Source organism: Podarcis cretensis, assembly GCF_951804945.1.
Source record: "Podarcis cretensis genome assembly, chromosome: 4".
Lineage (NCBI taxonomy): Eukaryota > Metazoa > Chordata > Lepidosauria > Squamata > Lacertidae > Podarcis > Podarcis cretensis.
The window spans coordinates 52,780,187-52,798,283 of NC_137173.1; the positions used below are offsets into that span (position 1 = coordinate 52,780,187).

The 18,097-nt window shown below is 41.8% G+C and overlaps 1 protein-coding gene and 1 pseudogene across 2 annotated transcripts; both read right to left on the bottom strand.

Moving 5' to 3' along the window:
• Positions 1 to 390: 390 nt before the first annotated feature.
• LOC307214031 (claudin-8 pseudogene) lies at positions 391 to 1,056 on the bottom strand (annotated as a pseudogene). The gene has a single exon. The product of its transcript is annotated as a claudin-8 pseudogene (transcript).
• A 5,508-nt stretch (positions 1,057 to 6,564) lies between these two features.
• Positions 6,565 to 7,695, bottom strand: LOC307213846 (claudin-8-like). The gene has a single exon (XM_079972095.1). The coding sequence runs from the start codon at positions 7,534 to 7,536 to the stop codon at positions 6,853 to 6,855; it is 684 nt and encodes a 227-aa protein (XP_079828221.1). The 5' UTR covers positions 7,537 to 7,695; the 3' UTR covers positions 6,565 to 6,852.
• Positions 7,696 to 18,097: the final 10,402 nt, after the last annotated feature.

Sequence of the window (18,097 nt, forward strand, 5' to 3'; positions counted from 1 at the left end):
AGGGCACTGTGTTTTTAATATAACTTGGAAAATTAGGCTACATTAAACAAACAAAAAAGTTTCTTGCATGTCACATTAAAATGCTGAAGAACCATATTCACCTTGATCCATAGAACTTCAGGAGCAGCAGAGAGCAGTGTTCATATTGCTACCCATGTGGACACAATGCCTAATGCAGAAGCCAATACATTGGGTAGCAATATATAGTTATGGTGTGTCAAATCCCACACACTTCTGCACATCCAAATAGCAGATCCATGCATGGAAATCTTTTTGCACAACTGAGTTGTGTTTATTAGATCTGGGTGACTCTGGCCTCACAGGTGTATATATAGGTTGAAAGAATTCTGCTGTTGTCCATAGCAAGGTCAACATGCAACACTGAAATAATCAGACGTAAGAATGTACACTTAGAGGCATCATCCTGATATGTTCAGGTTTGTTCAGTCTGCGACTAGATGGCGATGAATCTCGGTATCTTCCAGGCTTCTCTGCAGAGCTACAAAAGCTGCAAAATATGGCTCCTCCGCTGATTAGACATGCTGAGGTGATCCAGCCTAAATAGAGTGCAGGTCCCAGTTCACGTTTCCGGCCAAACTGGATTGCTGGATTGTGGAAGTCCTCGATGATGTTTTTGGCAGTCCAGGAAACAGGAATCAGCACAATGACCCCAGTCAGAAGGAAAATTGCTCCAGCTGCCAACAAAATCTTGTTCTTCATCTGCTCATTACTGCCAGGACATTGGATGCACTTTGTGCCAGCAACGGCAATCAGAAAGGCAATAACTGACAGGGCACATGCTGTGCACATTAGTCCTCTGGATGCTTCCAAGGCAGGTGGAAGGGCCAACAAGGATCCGTAGAATTTGCACTGATGCTTCTTGAAATGATTGACGCACACCATCCATAGGCCCTCCCAAATGGTCTCAAAGACTATGATGTTACTTTCTGTGAAGGCAGATACTTTCCACTGTGGCATCAGAGTGACGGTTAACGTTCCAACCATGCCAATGCCCCCAAGCAGCAGGGCCACAGTTTGCAATGCACAGCAAGCCATGGGGCTTCTCAGAAAGTGATGCCCAAGCAAAAATAATTCAGGAATACTTTTCTAAAGAAGATCTTGCATTTCTCCCCAAAACATAAGAATCTTTCCCATAGTTTCTTCATGTGGCAAATGAATTTAAGATGGGCTGTGCCTGTGATCCTGAAGAACAAGGAGGAAGAAATCCACTTCTGCCTAACCTGAAGGAGCTTCTATATATTTCGTCTAAAGTTCCACAGTGAGTCAAGGCCCAGTACCTTTGTGGCCAATCAGATTCTGTGCAAGGGTGAGTCCAGACATATTCTACCTGACATTGTTGTTTTTTGTGTGTTCAAGTGCTGCTAACATGCTATAATTAAATGATTATGCTCTAATTTTAGATACCCAATTACAGCACTAATAATTATTTTTCAGCAATAATCATTGCATCAGTGTCAAAGCACAATAGCTTAATCACGTTTTCCGGTTAAAAACGTCACATAAACACATTTACAATTTACTGGTGACAAAAAAATTGTAAGGTTTATTTAGGTTGAGTTTAGAAGTTTTTCAATGCTGCAAACAAAAGAATATGAACGTGTGTGTGGATCTATGATACGATACGATAATCTTTATTGTCAAACAGAACAACAAAATTGAAAAAATCTACATCAGAGATTCAAAAACCAACAAGCCTGCTATCCCAGCTATCCCAGCCTGGTTAACCCCCTAAAAACTCTGATACTCCATAATTAAATACAATATACTCCCATAGAGACTACCTTACACTGCGTTTAAAACCAAAATAGCATTTGGATAGAAACTGTTTCTCAGGTGGCTAGTCCTAGTCTTTATAACCCTGTACCTTCACACACACACACACACACACACACACTTTTACAATGTAAATCAGGGTGGGCAACCTGAGCTCATCCAGATGTTGTTGGCCAACAACTCCCATATGTCCCAACCAGTATGCCCAATTGACAAGAATGGTGGGAGCTGTGGTTCAACAACATCTGAAGAGGTATAGGTTGCCTGCTATACCCTGCTATATGTCTTTTCTAAGTTCTGCCCAACTTTCTCAAGAGATGTGCTTAGTTTGCAAAGGGGAAATGTGTGTTTCCTTTGCAGCAGCCACTCCCGTCACCTCCTTTGCTGTGTCCTCAGCCCTCCAAAGAAGATAGGGGAACCAGTACAGACAGAAGGGGGAGCCAAGAAAAATTTCCTGCCCACTTTCTGATCATGGAAGACTCTGCTGGATCAGTAAGCCTACTATCAGGAAAGGGACATACGGTAATTCGGCAGTCTGGAATTTCTAGGCTATTAATGATGCATGAGAGCAGTGTTTCTCAAACAGTGAGCCACAACCCACCAGTGGCTCTTCGGCCACTTTCAGATGGGCCTCGGTGCCACAGCCTGCCCAGTGCCTCCTCACTTGCCTTTCCCCACCATTCAGCCATGACATAGGCTTTTGGTTGGACCAGTGCCAGCACTAGCAACTCCTTGCATGCTGAGTAAAAACAGCCAGGAGTAGGAGGAAAATGTGGCTATAAAAGGACCAAGGAGGAGAGAGAGAAGAAACTGGGAGGTGTTCTGTGGAAGAGGCATGGAAGATATAGTTCAAGAAGAATGGGTGAAGAAATGATAAAAAATACATAGGGAAGCACAGTAACATAGAATTGTAGAGTTGGAAGAGACCCTGAGATTCTCCAAATTCTCCTTAAAATGGGGAGACTGAGTCACAATAACCTCATACCAAATGTCTCCTCTAAAGCTTGTGGAAAGCTGAGCTCTGAAACTTCACACCACAAGAAAAACATGATAGCAAAAGGATTTTGCAATTTCAAAAGATGGAGTAGAAATCAGTAGAAAGGGATGCCAGCTGATTATGCCAAACTCTGTCTCCATCTGTCATCATTTTGCAGCTGGCTCTGTCCCTGCACTATCCTTTTGTGATGGGGGGAGGGGTGGCTCAGTAGTTTTCAGCCATCTCAAGTGGACCTTGGATGTAGAAAGTTTGGGAATCCCTGCATTTGAGATTGAGAGTGCAGTAGCATAGACTCATTCTGCACTCACTGTGAAGTTTTGTTCTCTCCTCACAATAATATTGTGCCCCATATTCTTCCCTTCTCCAGGAGAATTGTAAAGCATATGTATGTAAGCAAATATTAAGGTGTATATGTATATATATTAGGTAGCACTACAAAGATCCTGTGTAGAGTCCAAAGGCCAGGGAAATGTCACTTTCTTGATGGCGTAAATTTGAATAGCATGAAGGCATTCAGGTTAAGCAGACTTTTGAGTGCCAAAACCCCAAAACTGTCATAAAAATAATGAAACTTGGGGCACAGTATAGCAACATTAATGTGAAAAACAAAACTCTTAATGTTCCCTCTTTTACTCCCCACAAAGCTGTCTCAAATTGTATCAGGGCCACAGTGTCTCTGCAATTTCTTGTTTTCAGCAGCTTGCCTCAGAAAAACTGCCTCACGGATTACCTCGGAAGATGGCACCTACTAGGCAAGTGCATTTTTGCCCTTCCTTCTTGGAGGCTTCAAAGGTATTATGTTTTTTGTTTGTTTAGGAATCAGGGATACATTCGCCCTTGCTTAAATTGCCCAAGTTCCTCATGACTTGTGACAGAGAGGCAATTAAAATTGGTAGTCAGGTGAGCCACCTGACGAACTAAAGCTGCTCACATACCAGTCTCTGTAGCTAACATTTGCAATAGAGCTGAAATATTTGAGGAACAGCATTAGACCGCACCAACTAAAAAGAAGATTGTGTTTATTTTTGTGTGTAAGGTGTAACCATTGCTGAAAGACACTCTTGTCATCTCAAATGATAGAATAATTACTGGTATTGAAGCCTGAGGGGAGTGAAATAGTAGCAGGACAGATGAGTGTAAAGGTATTGTGAATGCCACAAACATAGACTATATCTGAATGTTTTCTCCAGAATTCCAAAGAATATTGTGGGTTTAGTTTGCTATTTATTTTTTTAGCAAACCAGCAAACCTGTAAAACAAAGTTGAGTAACAATCTTCATTATTGTTATGGTGTAAAAGAGAAAAGACTGAGGTCCTGGTTCCAGTTTTCGACTGCAAACCAGGTTATTCTGTGGAAAACCCATGAAGGGATAGCTCCCACTCTCATTACTGCTTTGCTATTTAGCAGAGGCTCTGTCGGGCTGCCAAATGGGACAGAAAATTTATTGCCCCAGTGAATCAGTGTAAACCCGCCATCCTCATGTTTTAACTCTCCCAGAGACTGCATGCTCCCAGCTAAGTTGATATTCCTGGAACATGTTCTTACATCTATTTCACACATGCAATGTTAGTCATTTGGAAATGCAAATAGATAGAGGCTGTTGCACATGGCAAGCTGTTTCTGTCACTCCTCCCAGTTCTAACAATTTTCCTGGAATCCAGCAGTAAACAGAGCAAACAAAGAGCATTGCACTGCCTGAGATGCAGACCCTCCAAGTGTCCCTGTTTTCCAGGGACGTCCTCGATTTAGAGAAGCCATCCTGGTTTCTGATTTGATCCCTGAATGTCCCACTTTTCCTTAGGCTGTCCCTATTTACATTGGCAAAATGTTGGAGGGTACAAAGTTATCCGACCCATGAGCTGTCTGAAAGCAATCCTGTACAGGAAAGTTTTTTTTAATGTTTATGTTATATTATGTTTTTATATATGTTGGAAGCTGCCCAGAGTGACTGGGGCAGCCCGATAAAATGTGTGGGGTATAAATAGTGAAATTATCCTTCTGGAATGGACTATCCCTCTTTTCATCGGAGAAATGTTGGAGGGTATGGAGTTGTGTATCCGCCATCCTCACTCTTCTTCTCACCCCACTTGCTATAAACATTGTTTTGCTATTGCTAATGCAGCAGCATACATGATCTCTCTGCCTCAGCCTCCTGTGTGCCTAGCTCTTACTACTAAAGTTACTTGATTAAATAATAAAAAAATAAAAGTTATAGGTTAAACAAAAACAATTTCTAGCCACAGCAAAATGGCTAGACTTTCCTGGGCCCCTCAGCCAGAATGCTTCACTTTGAGGAAGCACACCGTGGCTCAGAGTGAGGCATGAGGGTGAGACAGGTTTCTTGGAGTCCTGAGGAGCCTTGCCAGGTGGTGGGTGGTGGTGCCAGTAGAATTGGGTGACCACAAGGCAAGCGAGCAGGGCCCAAGTGTGTGCTAATTTGCTCCTCCCTGGGCCCTGACATTAACTCAGCTAGATTGCACAAAATTGCTCCCGTATGAAAATAATCTAACAGTGGAAAGCATTTCCACAGTTAAAGGACATTTTGTTAGTTCTTCAGCATGGCACACATAACATTCTGCTGCAGTTTAAAGAGAGCAAGGTTATCTTCAACATATCAGGACATTGTCACATAAATATGACCAATACCTCTATAAGTAACAAACCAATAGAGTAACTTTGAATATGTTTCTGGGAAAGAACTCTGCACAGCAGTGGGGGTGGGAAGTAGGACAGGGTGGAGAGTCAAGATAAGAAACATTTACTGCAGTGCTGAAGTCTTTGGGGTGGGGAATTTGCTGAAGTCTTGTGGAAGGGAGGGAATTGGCTGGCATCCAGTTCAGCTGGTGGAAAGACTGGAATAGCAAAAAATGTAGAGTACGCTCAGAAAACTCTAGTTATATGCTATGTGACTCACCTGATTATAAATTCAGTTAACCTTTTTAAAAATTGCAAGCAGTCTTAGCAGCTATTGTAACATGAATGGTTTGCATTCCCTACAGACCTGTCAAATGAACTAAGCTAAAGTGCACTGTGAGTATTGCATGCATGCATGCACACACACAAACACACACACACACACACACACACACACGGCAAACCTTGTTAGATAGTGTTTATACTTGGATTTGTAGTATTTGTGCATTTTTCCATCTGCCACATACAGTTCCAGAAAGATGCCAAACTGCATTAGAATTCTCCTACAGGACAGCTTGCCACATGCTTCTTCATGGCTGCCATTCTGCATGTTATTGTGGTTACGTATTCTTTACAATTCTGCCTAGTGCACCCTGCAAATCGCCAGGAAGGTCACACGAAACAGATGAAGTTTAAAATATTTTTATTAAAATGTGTTAAAACTCTTTTCCCACAGAACAAACAATAATGCGCAGGAAAATAATGGTAGAATATAGTTAGATTGAAAAACAAGAAAAGAAAGCACACAACATTTTATCACTACTAAGAAGTGTTAGTACTATTGGGCAATTTTTTTTTTCAGGAAATGTAGAATATATACTTTGAAAACTTTGAAATTTTAAAGTATTCAAGCACATCACTCCTCTTCTTTTTTTACACAGCCAAGCAACACTTCAATAAAAACTTTATATGGTTAAAAAAAAATCAAATATAGATTTAGAGAAGTCCCCCCCCCTTCATTTTCCCCTTCACCTCCCAATAAGAGCCTCTACTATATTTTGCATATTAATATAGTATTGATCATAGTGGACTTCAGTAAGAGAGAATTTTTGTTGTAACATAACCTACCCCCCACTGCAAAGCAATTTCAAATTACTATTAGAATGAAAACATATTCCCCTTAATAAATGCTAATAAAAAAATACAAAAACCTTGGACAATATTCAGTTCGAATTTCTGATGCTGCTCTGAAATATCTGAAGACGTTCCCTTGTGTTCTAGAGCTTGCTTTGTCTTAGAGGTCACAGACAGTTTCCTGGATTTTGCTCCATTGTACACAGCGTGCTGTACTAGCAGAGTTTCTTCTAGAATCCAAGTTTGATCAGAAAGGATACTTCCCTTGGAAAGACAGTAAATCAAAGGCAGACTAAACATACTGACTTTTAGTGTACGAACTTTCAGCTCTTCTTGGCGTACGATGGCTCTGGAAGGCTGTACGTTGTGAAGGCACTGAGTATCGATAGCTTCTGGTTTTTTCTTCACAACGGCAGAAACAGCAAAGAATTGCTCCTCCAGCGACGAGGCAGAAGGCAGACGTCCAGCCTATGTAGAGGGCTTCGCCAAGCTCCCGCTTCTGAGCCAGCTGAATGGCTGGGTTGTAGAAGTCTCGGATGATGTTGTGGGCAACGAAGCACACAGGGATGAGCACGACGATGCCAGTCACAATGAAAGTGATGCCACCTGCCAGCAAAATATACCCTTTTATTCGGTCGTCATTTCCTGTGCACTTTGTGCACTTCATGCCAAGGACAGCGACTGCAAAAGCAAGGAACGCCAGGGCTGAAGCTGCGCACATCAGACCCCTTGAAGCCTGGAGGTCAGGAGGCAGAGCCAAGAGGGAGTCGTAGACCTTGCATTGCAGCCTGATGTTAGATTGCTGTATGCAGTTCATCCACAGGCCTTCCCAGGAGGTTTCAAAAACCACCACGTTGCTTTCGATGAAAGCAGTCACTCGCCACTGGGGCATGCCCGTGATGGCGAAAGTCCCAACTGCGCCAATGCCTCCAAGGATCAGTCCAGCAAACTGCAAAGCAGCAGAAGCGGCAGCCATCTCTTCATTCCAGAACAGGGCTCCAGATATGTTCTGTTCAAGCACAGGGCTTAGGGTGTTTGTTCGTTTTGCAGGTTCAGGTCATCTGCAGAAGAGAAACCTTTCTTGAGCAGCTTGTGCAGCTGTCACCTGCAGAAACGCTTGCTAATTCAGACCAGTTTGAATCAGATGCATGCTGGTTAGCACTCGGCTGCTTCCTTACTGCTTGGAGTGGAGCATTCCACTGCCCCCATCATTTGGAAAGGATGGAGTTATCTATCAGGTTTAACAACTTTCAAAGCCAGTGGAAGGTCAAACACAACAGGGTTTGCAACCAGAAAAATTCTTTCTGGAAGGCACACCTGTGTCTCTGAAGAAATTCTGTCATTTACCTTTATATTTTCCCTCCTGGCAAAATGTTAGATAGTACATAAACATTCTGAAATGGAGCCAAATGGCTTTAATATACAATCTGTAAACAAGCATTGAGTTTCCACCCCAAATAACTTTCAACGAGCCAAAGAGAAAACCCACAGGAGCGTTCAACTACAGTTGTGCTCATTAGTCTATGATTGGATATGTTTGCATAGAAAACTCCTTAAAATATTTTTGTGATGTGCAATAGTTGTGTAAAACTCTCAAAACACTACTGTGGATGTGCTGAAGTATACTCCACAGGCAAATTCATCTTTGGAACAGCCGCATCTTAGTTGTAAGGCACCTGCCTTGCATGCAGAAGACCCCAGGTTCAGTCTCTGGTGTCTCTACGTAGGGGCTGGGAAAGACCCCTGTCTGGCATCCAGAAGAGCTGCTGCCAATCGGTGTAGACAGTAGTGGACAGCATGACCAGCCTGCACTGCTCACTTGACTTCCCTCCAGCTGAGTCCCTGCTGCATGCTGCAACAGTAAAGGGGAGGTGGAGGTGGGCACTGCATTGGCAGGAATACCAGATTGGCTGGCACCATGCCCCTTCTCCATCCTGGTACACAGCAGCAACTCAGCCGGAGAGAGGTGAGGTGGCAGGGGGATCACATAACAAGCCTAAGCCAGTTTCTCCTGCTCGCATCTTACATATAAGTAGCTTTACACAAATATCACAGTTTGTAAATATTAGTGGAACAAGCTGATCAAACAGAATAGGGTTACTGTTGTCAAGAACAACTGAGGTAATACTGAAAGCTTGTACATGGGTTAAGAGCTTGCCCCTGGATTTCGGTCCCTCCAGATGAACATATTGTTGGTGGAATCTGCAGCGTGCTAGAGGTTTATTAGTTGTTCTGCAACGCTATCACATTATTGCTATCTAGAAGGGCTACTGCACAATGAAAGCAGGACAAAAAAAAACCAAACCCAGGACATTTGTAGTATGAAAAGGTTACAGGATTTCAGAAATAAATCAAGGCTAAGCACTAATTGGAAACAGAGTAGTATAACTGCCCCAAAACTTTTGCAGGTGCAAATCATTTTGAAGGCCGGGTTGCATACGACTGCCCTGACAGCAATAAAAAGGATGTCTGTGGGTACTAAAAGATTGATAAATACCCTATTAGCATAAGAGCTGAAAGTATGGTTTAAAGTAAAGACTGATCCAACTATCAACTGCTGCTGGGAATCAGGTGGGCAGAGTGCTGTTGCAGAGTGCTTTGGGGCTTCCCCCAGGCATCTGGTTGGTCAATGTGATTCCAGAATGTTGGACCACATGGGACTTCCATGTGATCCAGCAGGCTCAGCCCATGTTCCTAACTTTGGCCCCAGCTGGAATCCAGCTTCCTTTCCCCTCCCAACTGTGCACCTGTGAAGTACTTCCTGATGCAAGCTACGCAGGAACTGACTGGAGTTGGAAGAAGCAAAACATGTGCCGTCACAAGCTGTGTAATGGGTAAAAAGAGCAATTTCTAGCCTCAGTCCTTGATAATATGCTATGTATATGCACATTCTATGCTCTGGTAACTTGGGTGTGGAGTTTGTGAAGAAGATCATTGTGCTTTGGTTTGACATGCATTTCTAATCCTAGCTTTGTGCTGGTGGCACGCAGGGTGAATTGTGCTAGAATTTATAGCCGTGGCTTCATATCCTCAGGGTAGAGGCTGGAGCCACCTTCTTCTTGGGTCAGAATTCCATCCCAGCCTCTGCCTTGGTTGCCTGGCTTCTCATATTAGCAGCCCACGAACTCACTGACTTTTTAGATGTGGTGGCAGAGCTGGAAGTTGCCAGCATTCAGATCTTGGTTATATGAGAGGCCCAGTTCCAGTTGAAGAATGGATGGAGAAAGCTGATCAAAGGGAGCCTATAGGGCCAGATACTGCCAGTAAGCCTGATGTTAGCTTCCTCTGGATTAATACATGGTGCAATCCATATTCAGCTCATTATCAAATCAATAAATGCATAATTAGGGAAGTACTGCAGCCTGGATTTTTGCCCATTTCCGCCTCATAACTGAAATCAATGTTCTCTGCCCTGTAACTCCTCACCTAATAACATCTTCCCCTCAAGTCTTCCAAATCTGCCTTAACTAAGATAAGGCACTAAGAAACAGTCCTGTTAAAAAGTACAAGTAATGAATGCATGATGCAGACCCACTCCAACTCTGAATTTATATAGGATATTCAGAAACCTTGTATAATTTCAGCTACCTGCTGAAATTAATTATGTGATTGTGCTGTATAAATTAAAACTGCTGCAATATAAAAAAGGTAGTACTTCTTATCAAAAACCTCCTCACCTGCAATTGGAAGAACTGCAACCACTGCAGAAGACTGCGTGCCCAGTACTATACTTGTGGTTTCAAAGAGTGATCAAAAGCCCCCAGCAGCTCTCCGACATAACAACAGCAGAAATTTCAGCCTGGGAACTCTTGCTCTATTCCTTTAGTACTTCAATGTCAGATTGTGGCTTGGTAGGTAGGAAGTGAATGAGCGCTAGTGAGCTTGTCCCAATGTCAGCCCAAGACATTTTTCAACCTTAATGGAGTGTGTCTGCACCCCTGCTAGGGCCAACTCACTTTAAATTGTTGACGAATGCTGCAGCCAACCAAAAACACTCTCCAAATATAGACAAAACATTGTTCCTTCTCTGTCTCTTTTACACATGCATACACACAGAGACAGCCTTCCTTTGTCTAAGTGAATAAAACTGCCATTGTGTCAAACCTTATTTCCTCTTCCTACACACACAGCTATAATGTAAGAAATTTGTTTTAGCTCTCCATGCCCTGGACTTTTATGCAAGGTTTGAAATGCTTCTACACCACAGCTTCTGATTTTTATTAGGTGAAATCCATTGCGGATGTTCCACTCACGGAACAACATTTGATCCAACTAAGGCGTCTACTAATGTTAAGAGAGGGGGAGGCCATTTCCTCCTGTTTCTCGTCTCCCCCCCCCCGCAGCCCCCCCACCTTCCATGCTGTTTTGGAAGGCCCTCCACTAAAACAGATTTTGTCTGAGCCCTTGTGCTATACCTCAATCACTGAGTTTCTCCAATAGAGGAGCTTTTGGTGGTTCCCCATGCCCCTGAGGTTCAGTTTGCCTTCACTAGGAACTAAGTCTCTAGGGTGGCAGGCCCTGCTCCATGGAACTCTGATTGTAGAACCATCCCTGTCTTGTTTTAAATGTCTTCTGGAAACAAGCCATCACAATATGAATTTCTCTTTAAACCAGCCAGTATTAACTAGTGTTTCTTTAATGTTTTAAATTATGTTTTATAGAATCATACAATCATAGAGTTCAAAGGGATCCAAGGGTCATTTAGTCCAGCTCCCTACAATGCAGGAATCTCAGCTAAAGCACCCATGACTGATGAACATCTGACCTCTGTTTAAAAACCTCCAAGGAAGAAGAGTCCACCACCTCTCATGGGAGTCTGTTCCACTGCCGAACAGCTTTTCCTGTCAGAACGTTTTTCCGAACGTTTAGTCAGAATCTCCTTTCTTGTAACTTGAAGTCATTGCCTTGAGTCCTACCCTCCAGAGCAGGAGAAAACAAGCATGCTCCCTCTTCTGTGTGACAGCCCTTAAGATATTTGAAGATGACTATCATATCTCCTCTCAGTTTCCTCTTTTCCAGGCTAAACATACCCAGCTCCTTCAAATGTTCCTCATAAGGCTTCGTTTCCCGACCCTTGATAGTCTTGGTTGCCCTCCTCTGCACATGTTCCAGCTTGTCAATATCTTTCTTAAATTGTGGTGCCCAGAATTAGACACAGTATTCCATGTGTGGTCTGACCAAGGCAGAATACAGTGGTACTATTACTTGATCTGGACACTACACTTCTATTGGTAGTGTAGATATATACCATGAATATCCAAATCTCACAAATGAATAAAAACAAAATCATTCCATTCTAGCAAGAATAGTCTGAATGAACAAAAAGTTGCTACATGGATAATAAAACAGCAACAACCCAGCATTCAGTCCCATTGGGTGGTGATTATATTGATTTGTGTTAAATCAGGGCTAAATATGATGCCCACAGAGGACTCAGCGCTGAGAATTTTGTTGGTGTACCGGGAGGGGGAGTCCCACCCAGCACAAGTTGGCAAGGTGATTGACCCCGATAACCAGCTACACTGCCAGCTGATATATCCTGTAGGTCCATGACTGTAGATCCAGGGACAGATGCTGAGAATTGCACAGAGTAAGAAAACAAACAGAAAAATGATAAAATAAAACATACAGATAAAAATGTGCTTAGCAGAAGAGTCTATTAAGAAGTTCACAACTAAAAACAGAACTTGAAGATTGTCTTAGTTTAATGGGACTTAAATAAATTGTTTAACTGATGGTGATGTTGATAATGAAACATAGTGGGGCTTGCCCTTCCTGAAACAATACACGCAGTGGAATTATTGAGACTATTTTTAAATGCTTAGACATATTTTTGATTAAGCAGTATGTAACCTTTGCTAAATAAATAAATTAAATGGATCGAGATGTAGCAATGAAGCTCTCTAGTCATATACTGTGTACAAAAAATGCATATATTATGGGAAAGTGTGCATAATAATGCATATATTCATGAAAATAACATATAAAGGTAAAGGTAAAGGTACCCCTGCCCGTACGGGCCAGTCTTGACAGACTCTGGGGTTGTGCGCCCATCTCACTTAAGAGGCCAGGGGCCAGCGCTGTCCGGAGACACTTCCGGGTCACGTGGCCAGCGTGACATCGCTGCTCTGGCGAGCCAGAGCCGCACACGGAAACGCCGTTTACCTTCCCGCTGGTAAGCGGTCCCTATTTATCTACTTGCACCCGGAGGTGCTTTCGAACTGCTAGGTTGGCAGGCGCTGGGACCGAGCAGCGGGAGCGCACCCCGCCGCAGGGATTCGAACCGCCGATCTTTCGATCGGCAAGTCCTAGGCGCTGAGGCTTTAACCCACAGCGCCACCTGCGTAACATATAAAATGTATTATATTATTGGAGATTGCTTGCAAAAATGTGTTTCAAATCTGTGAATCAGGAGAAATGCAATTTAAAAGCATGGCAAATTTTCATGAGGACTTACATTTTAAAAAGTCCTCATGAGAATTTGCCAGCGTTTTAGTAGCTTCATTTAAACATGGCTCTGTGTAACAATAACTTGCTTGTGCAGGATTCCACATGCTCCACAGGATGCCCCGAAGATATGAATCCCTGACGTAGTAATGCTGCAGGGACCGGCACTGGAAACCTGACTTAAACATGACCCCAACCCCCTGGACCCCTGCATCCAACACTCAGTTCTTGGTGAACTTTCTGCATTTCATTTAAACCATACCTTAGGCAAATATATTTTTTCAAAACTATTCTTTCTTTCTTTCTTTCTACATATAAGGAGTCTTTTATTTCAACTCACATTGAGGGAAAAAGGCGTTTTCCATCAAAACTGACACACATTGTCTCAGGACCCAACTGCATGTTACGCTGAACACATTACTTAGAAGCAGGTCCGGTTTTATAGGTTTAATACTAGGCATGCACATCAGAATTTATTGTCACTGCAGCAAATGTGAAGAGGAAATTTCACCGTCCCCATCTGTGATCCAAATTAAAATTACTCCTGACCCCAAACTGCTATTAGCCTTTAAAAACATTCCCTTCCTTCATGTGCTTTAGTCTCAGTGACAACCATGGGGCCTCATCCTAACTACTGCCTAACTAACTACAGTCATACCTTGGAAGTTGAACAGAATTCTTTCTGAAAGTCTGTTCAATCTGAAACATTTGACTTCCAAAGCGTGGCTTCTGATAAATCGGAAGCTATGGAAGCCCCATCGGACCTTCGGTTTTCAAAAGAACATTTGAAAACTGGAACACTCACCTCCAGTTTTCGATCATTTGGGAGCCGGAACATTTGACTCCCAAGGCATTCGGTAGCCGAGATACGACTTTATTGAGTTTTTTGTTTCAGTAGGTCTTACGATCAGTATGTACAGTAGTTCTAAATCTTGAGTTGACAAGACACTGATAAATATGCATGAGAGAGCAATCTTGTATTGACACGAACTTGAAAGTGATGACTTAATTGACCTTTTCCATCCATAGGCAATAGCACTTTTATTAGATGAAACTGTCATTCTGTTTGCTTTTGTCAGAAACTCACAGAGAAAGCATGAGTTCATTGAACCAATATCTGTTGGCAGGAATGTGCAAGCTATGGAACTCACAGAGTTAGTTCATTAATGGACAAGATGAGGTTGGAGGGGGGGTTTCCCTATAAAGCAAATAAGCTTAATTAAGAAACCAAGCACTACAATCACATCAGATGAAAAGTAGGAACCTCAGCTAGCCCTTGCCACATGAAAACACATACTGTTGGGGAACATTGTTGCAATGACAATTTGAACCAAACTGTTATCATAGACTCATTAGGCTATGGTAGCTATTTGGTTGGAGCTAAAACAGCTTTATTGCCAAACAGGGGGCATTTTCACATGGGATGCAGCTGGGGAGGGAAGTGTTAGCCCTCCCTTTGCAATGCTTGGCAATTTCCACCAATAATTCCCCACCATGCTGCAACTGGGCTTGAAAACGGTGTTTCATTGGATCCAGTGAGACTGCAGGAGGGAGCAAATGGTTAAAGCCACCTACCCCATGCCAGGATCTCTATCTAAACTGGTGGTCTTGGACCTGGTATTTGTGAAAGATAAGACCTTGAAGGAAAACAATATGAATAACGTAATGTACAATTTGGCCTAAAAGCTCCATGTTTTGTTTGTGTTTGTTTAGTCGTTTAGTCGTGTCCGACTCTTCGTCACCCCATGGACCAGAGCACGCCAGGCACTCCTGTCTTCAAAAGCTCCATAGCCAATGAGAAATGAGGACCAGGAAGGGCTATGTAATAGTTTGCTATCTATGGGTCTTATCTGCTGTTTCGAGTGACCAGATACTCCTCAGCTTTACTGCTCAATGGTTTTTGTGCTGCTTTTTCAGTTTAGAGTTTAAAGAATTTTAAGGTATTTGTTTGTAACCCACCTTGGATAAACTTTTGTTTTGAAAGCAGGCATATAAATCCTTACAATCCTTAAATAAATTCAGCAGCTGTAGATTCTCTTTCTTCTCTTTCTGCCTTCAGTGTAGTTTCCCTATCCTGACTTTGTTGAAATTACTGACACTAAGAACAGAAACACTTTGATTTCACTGACCCTTGACCTTTCGGGATGGGGGTGCTTCTCTGAAAGGGGTGGCGCTGGGGTTTTCCTTATTATTTTTTGCAGAATATCTAGCTGAATGAAGGATAGTCACTTACATAGCACATGTGCTTATTAATATGTATAAGCATGAACAAATATATTACAGAAATATATCAAACTGCAGTGGGGAAGAAGGGGACCAGGTGGCTTCTCAGTCTGCTCTTTAGGTGCTAAATGTTGGCTGGCAAGATTCAAGCCCCTGCAGATCTCCCTTCTTACTGTTTTTATATTTAAAACATACAGGACTCTAATTTATTTATTTTACAACCTTTTATGCCACTTTATAATTGTAAAACATCAAAGCAGTTTGCAAATGAGGGACTATCCTTTGCAAACTAGAGCACCTGGCTATCCTAACTATATGCATGCTATTAGATTATTTTTATGAACACACATGCTTATCTCAAAGATATTTTTGGTTGTTATTTTGAGTATTTCATTTCTGGATCCTTGCCTTTTCTCTAGAACTTTACGCCCCTAGACAGCAATGAGTCTTTTATAGTGCTAGGCTTCCACAAAGAGTTTTGCAATGGTTTCAGAAAAATCTTCGCTTTATAATGAATATACATCAGGCAGCAAAAGTAAATAGCCACACACTTAGCTTTATGGTCGCTAAATTATTGAACGCTTGGATTGTAAGCACATTGCCGTTACAAATTACAGGCAAACAAAAGTTTGGAAATTATCGTTTAAAGTTGTTGTTGCATATTAATCTTAATGAGCAAAATGGAACGGTATGCCCGTTTAATCCCAAATCACTAGAAAAAGACGCACTACTTCTTGCTTGCTTTTATGACTGGTTGCTATTCCCACTGCTGTTGTAATTCACTCTATTGCTTTTCAGTGCCAACAACATTAAAACCTCATTTCTCCTAAAGTGTGTGTGCCTTTCTAGGGCTTGATACTCCCCACCTCTATCTATATCAAGAAAGGTGGGGGAGAATAATACAATAAATGCCTAAGGTTTTGGTTTTTTTTATGTCTGGAAGATGTTATTGGGGCAACTCAAAAAAACTATCAGTCGAAATAAAGTTTTGTTCAGTATGCATTTTTATACTGTAAACAAGCAAAGTGCTGCAGTTTGTTAGCCAATCAGTAGTAACAGATTAAACACCGCTCTAGAAGGCAGGGTAAAGCAAGGTGTGCTGAGCTCCAAGAACTTCCCATTAATTTCAATAGGAGGGACAGGTTCACCTATATGAATGGACTCATTCCACTGAAATGAAAGGGGAACCCTTCCAGATACATGAGTCCCTTGTGTGCATCTTGCCTGGAACAGATAATATTAGTGTCATGATTTCTAACTAATCCACTGGACTTGTAGACTCACTGAGTCATTAACTACCATATGTAATTCTCCAAATGGGTGAACAAGGCTCCAGTCCTTTACACTATTAGAAACCTAGCCAACTTTATTTTCATTTTACTACCAGATTTACAAGGCCACATGGAGATTAGTCTAACTGTGTATTCAACAGCTACAGACTACAAAGCTCTAAACATTAGCACAGACATCTGCAGAGAAGAAGCCTACACATGATATGACTGCAATGCCTCAAGGACCACCACTCCTCAGATGAGCCAACCCAGACTCTGCAATCATCCTGAGGCTCTTCTCTGACTTTATGAAGCAACTGCTTGATCCAATTGCCTTAAAGTGGCATTGGGTGTTCTAACCCAGTGGGGCTGGTGGGGAATGAAGTATATTTGAGCTGCATTTCTTCTTTTTCATCCTTGTTTAGAACACCCAAAGGCAAGACCATTTGTTCCACTCTCAACTCATTCCAGCAGTGACTTGTAACACAGGTTGTTCCAGGTCCTGAGACAACAACATACACAACTCAACACCATGGCACACGGTCGTATTTGAATGTTATGCAACCTTAGGACCTTGAAAGCACAACCAACTCAGGTGTGCTTCCTTTTATCCTTTCATGTTATTTGCTTCCCCCACCCCAGTGTCATAAGAGAAAAATACCGAGAGCAGAACCCTGTAGATTTTAGATATCTGATTGGAGTCATCCTACCTGGTCATTTCATTCGCTAGTGTTATCCATTAAGCACCTGTTTTCCATGACCTGAAATAAAATAATAATAATTAGGTTCTGGTCTCAGTTTTTATGACAATTATAAAAATTCTGTAAAAATAAGGGCATTGTATTGGTGTGCATGATGTCCATATTGCCAACAAAAGAGGAGGCAGAAGATACCATTTGGAAATTGAATGCACAATTTTAATTAATGTAGGTTTTATTTTCACATTGTAGGCATAAGGGAAACTATTCAGAGTCTAGGGCCTTCTGAAGACCAAGATCCGACCTAGTATGTGCTTACTTTGGGAAGATTCATTTCTCCTTTCTATATCTCATTAAATGATCTGTGAATGGATCCTAAGTCTTTTGCGTAAAATAATGTTTAAAATGGCTTTTAATCAATTAATCATCTTGCAATGTAACACACAGACAATTCAGTGACCCCTTTAAGATAAATTATCATTGCTCAAAGTAGCTAAACATAGAAGGTGTTTTTATGAGACAGAATAAGAGAATGGTTGAAATAAACAATTTTTGGGTTTTTAATGTCAGAAATACTTTTTATTTATTAACTTTTTGACAGCTCTTCATCCAAATAGGGTCCTAGGGCATTTTACAAATGCAATTTAAAACACAATAAAGCAGAAATTAAACAATACAATGATGATAAAACAGTCAACCACCAACATTTTCTAAAAACATTTGACAGTGGTGCTATTTATTCAGCTCCCCTGAATTTCCTCCAAAATGATGAAGCACTTACATAGGTCAAAGGGGCAATAATTCAAAACATGTGAAATTTAATAAATGCAGCAAAGAAATCATAGTTTTGTTGCTTTCTCCATGCAAACTTGTTTTCATTCTGCCACATATTTTACAG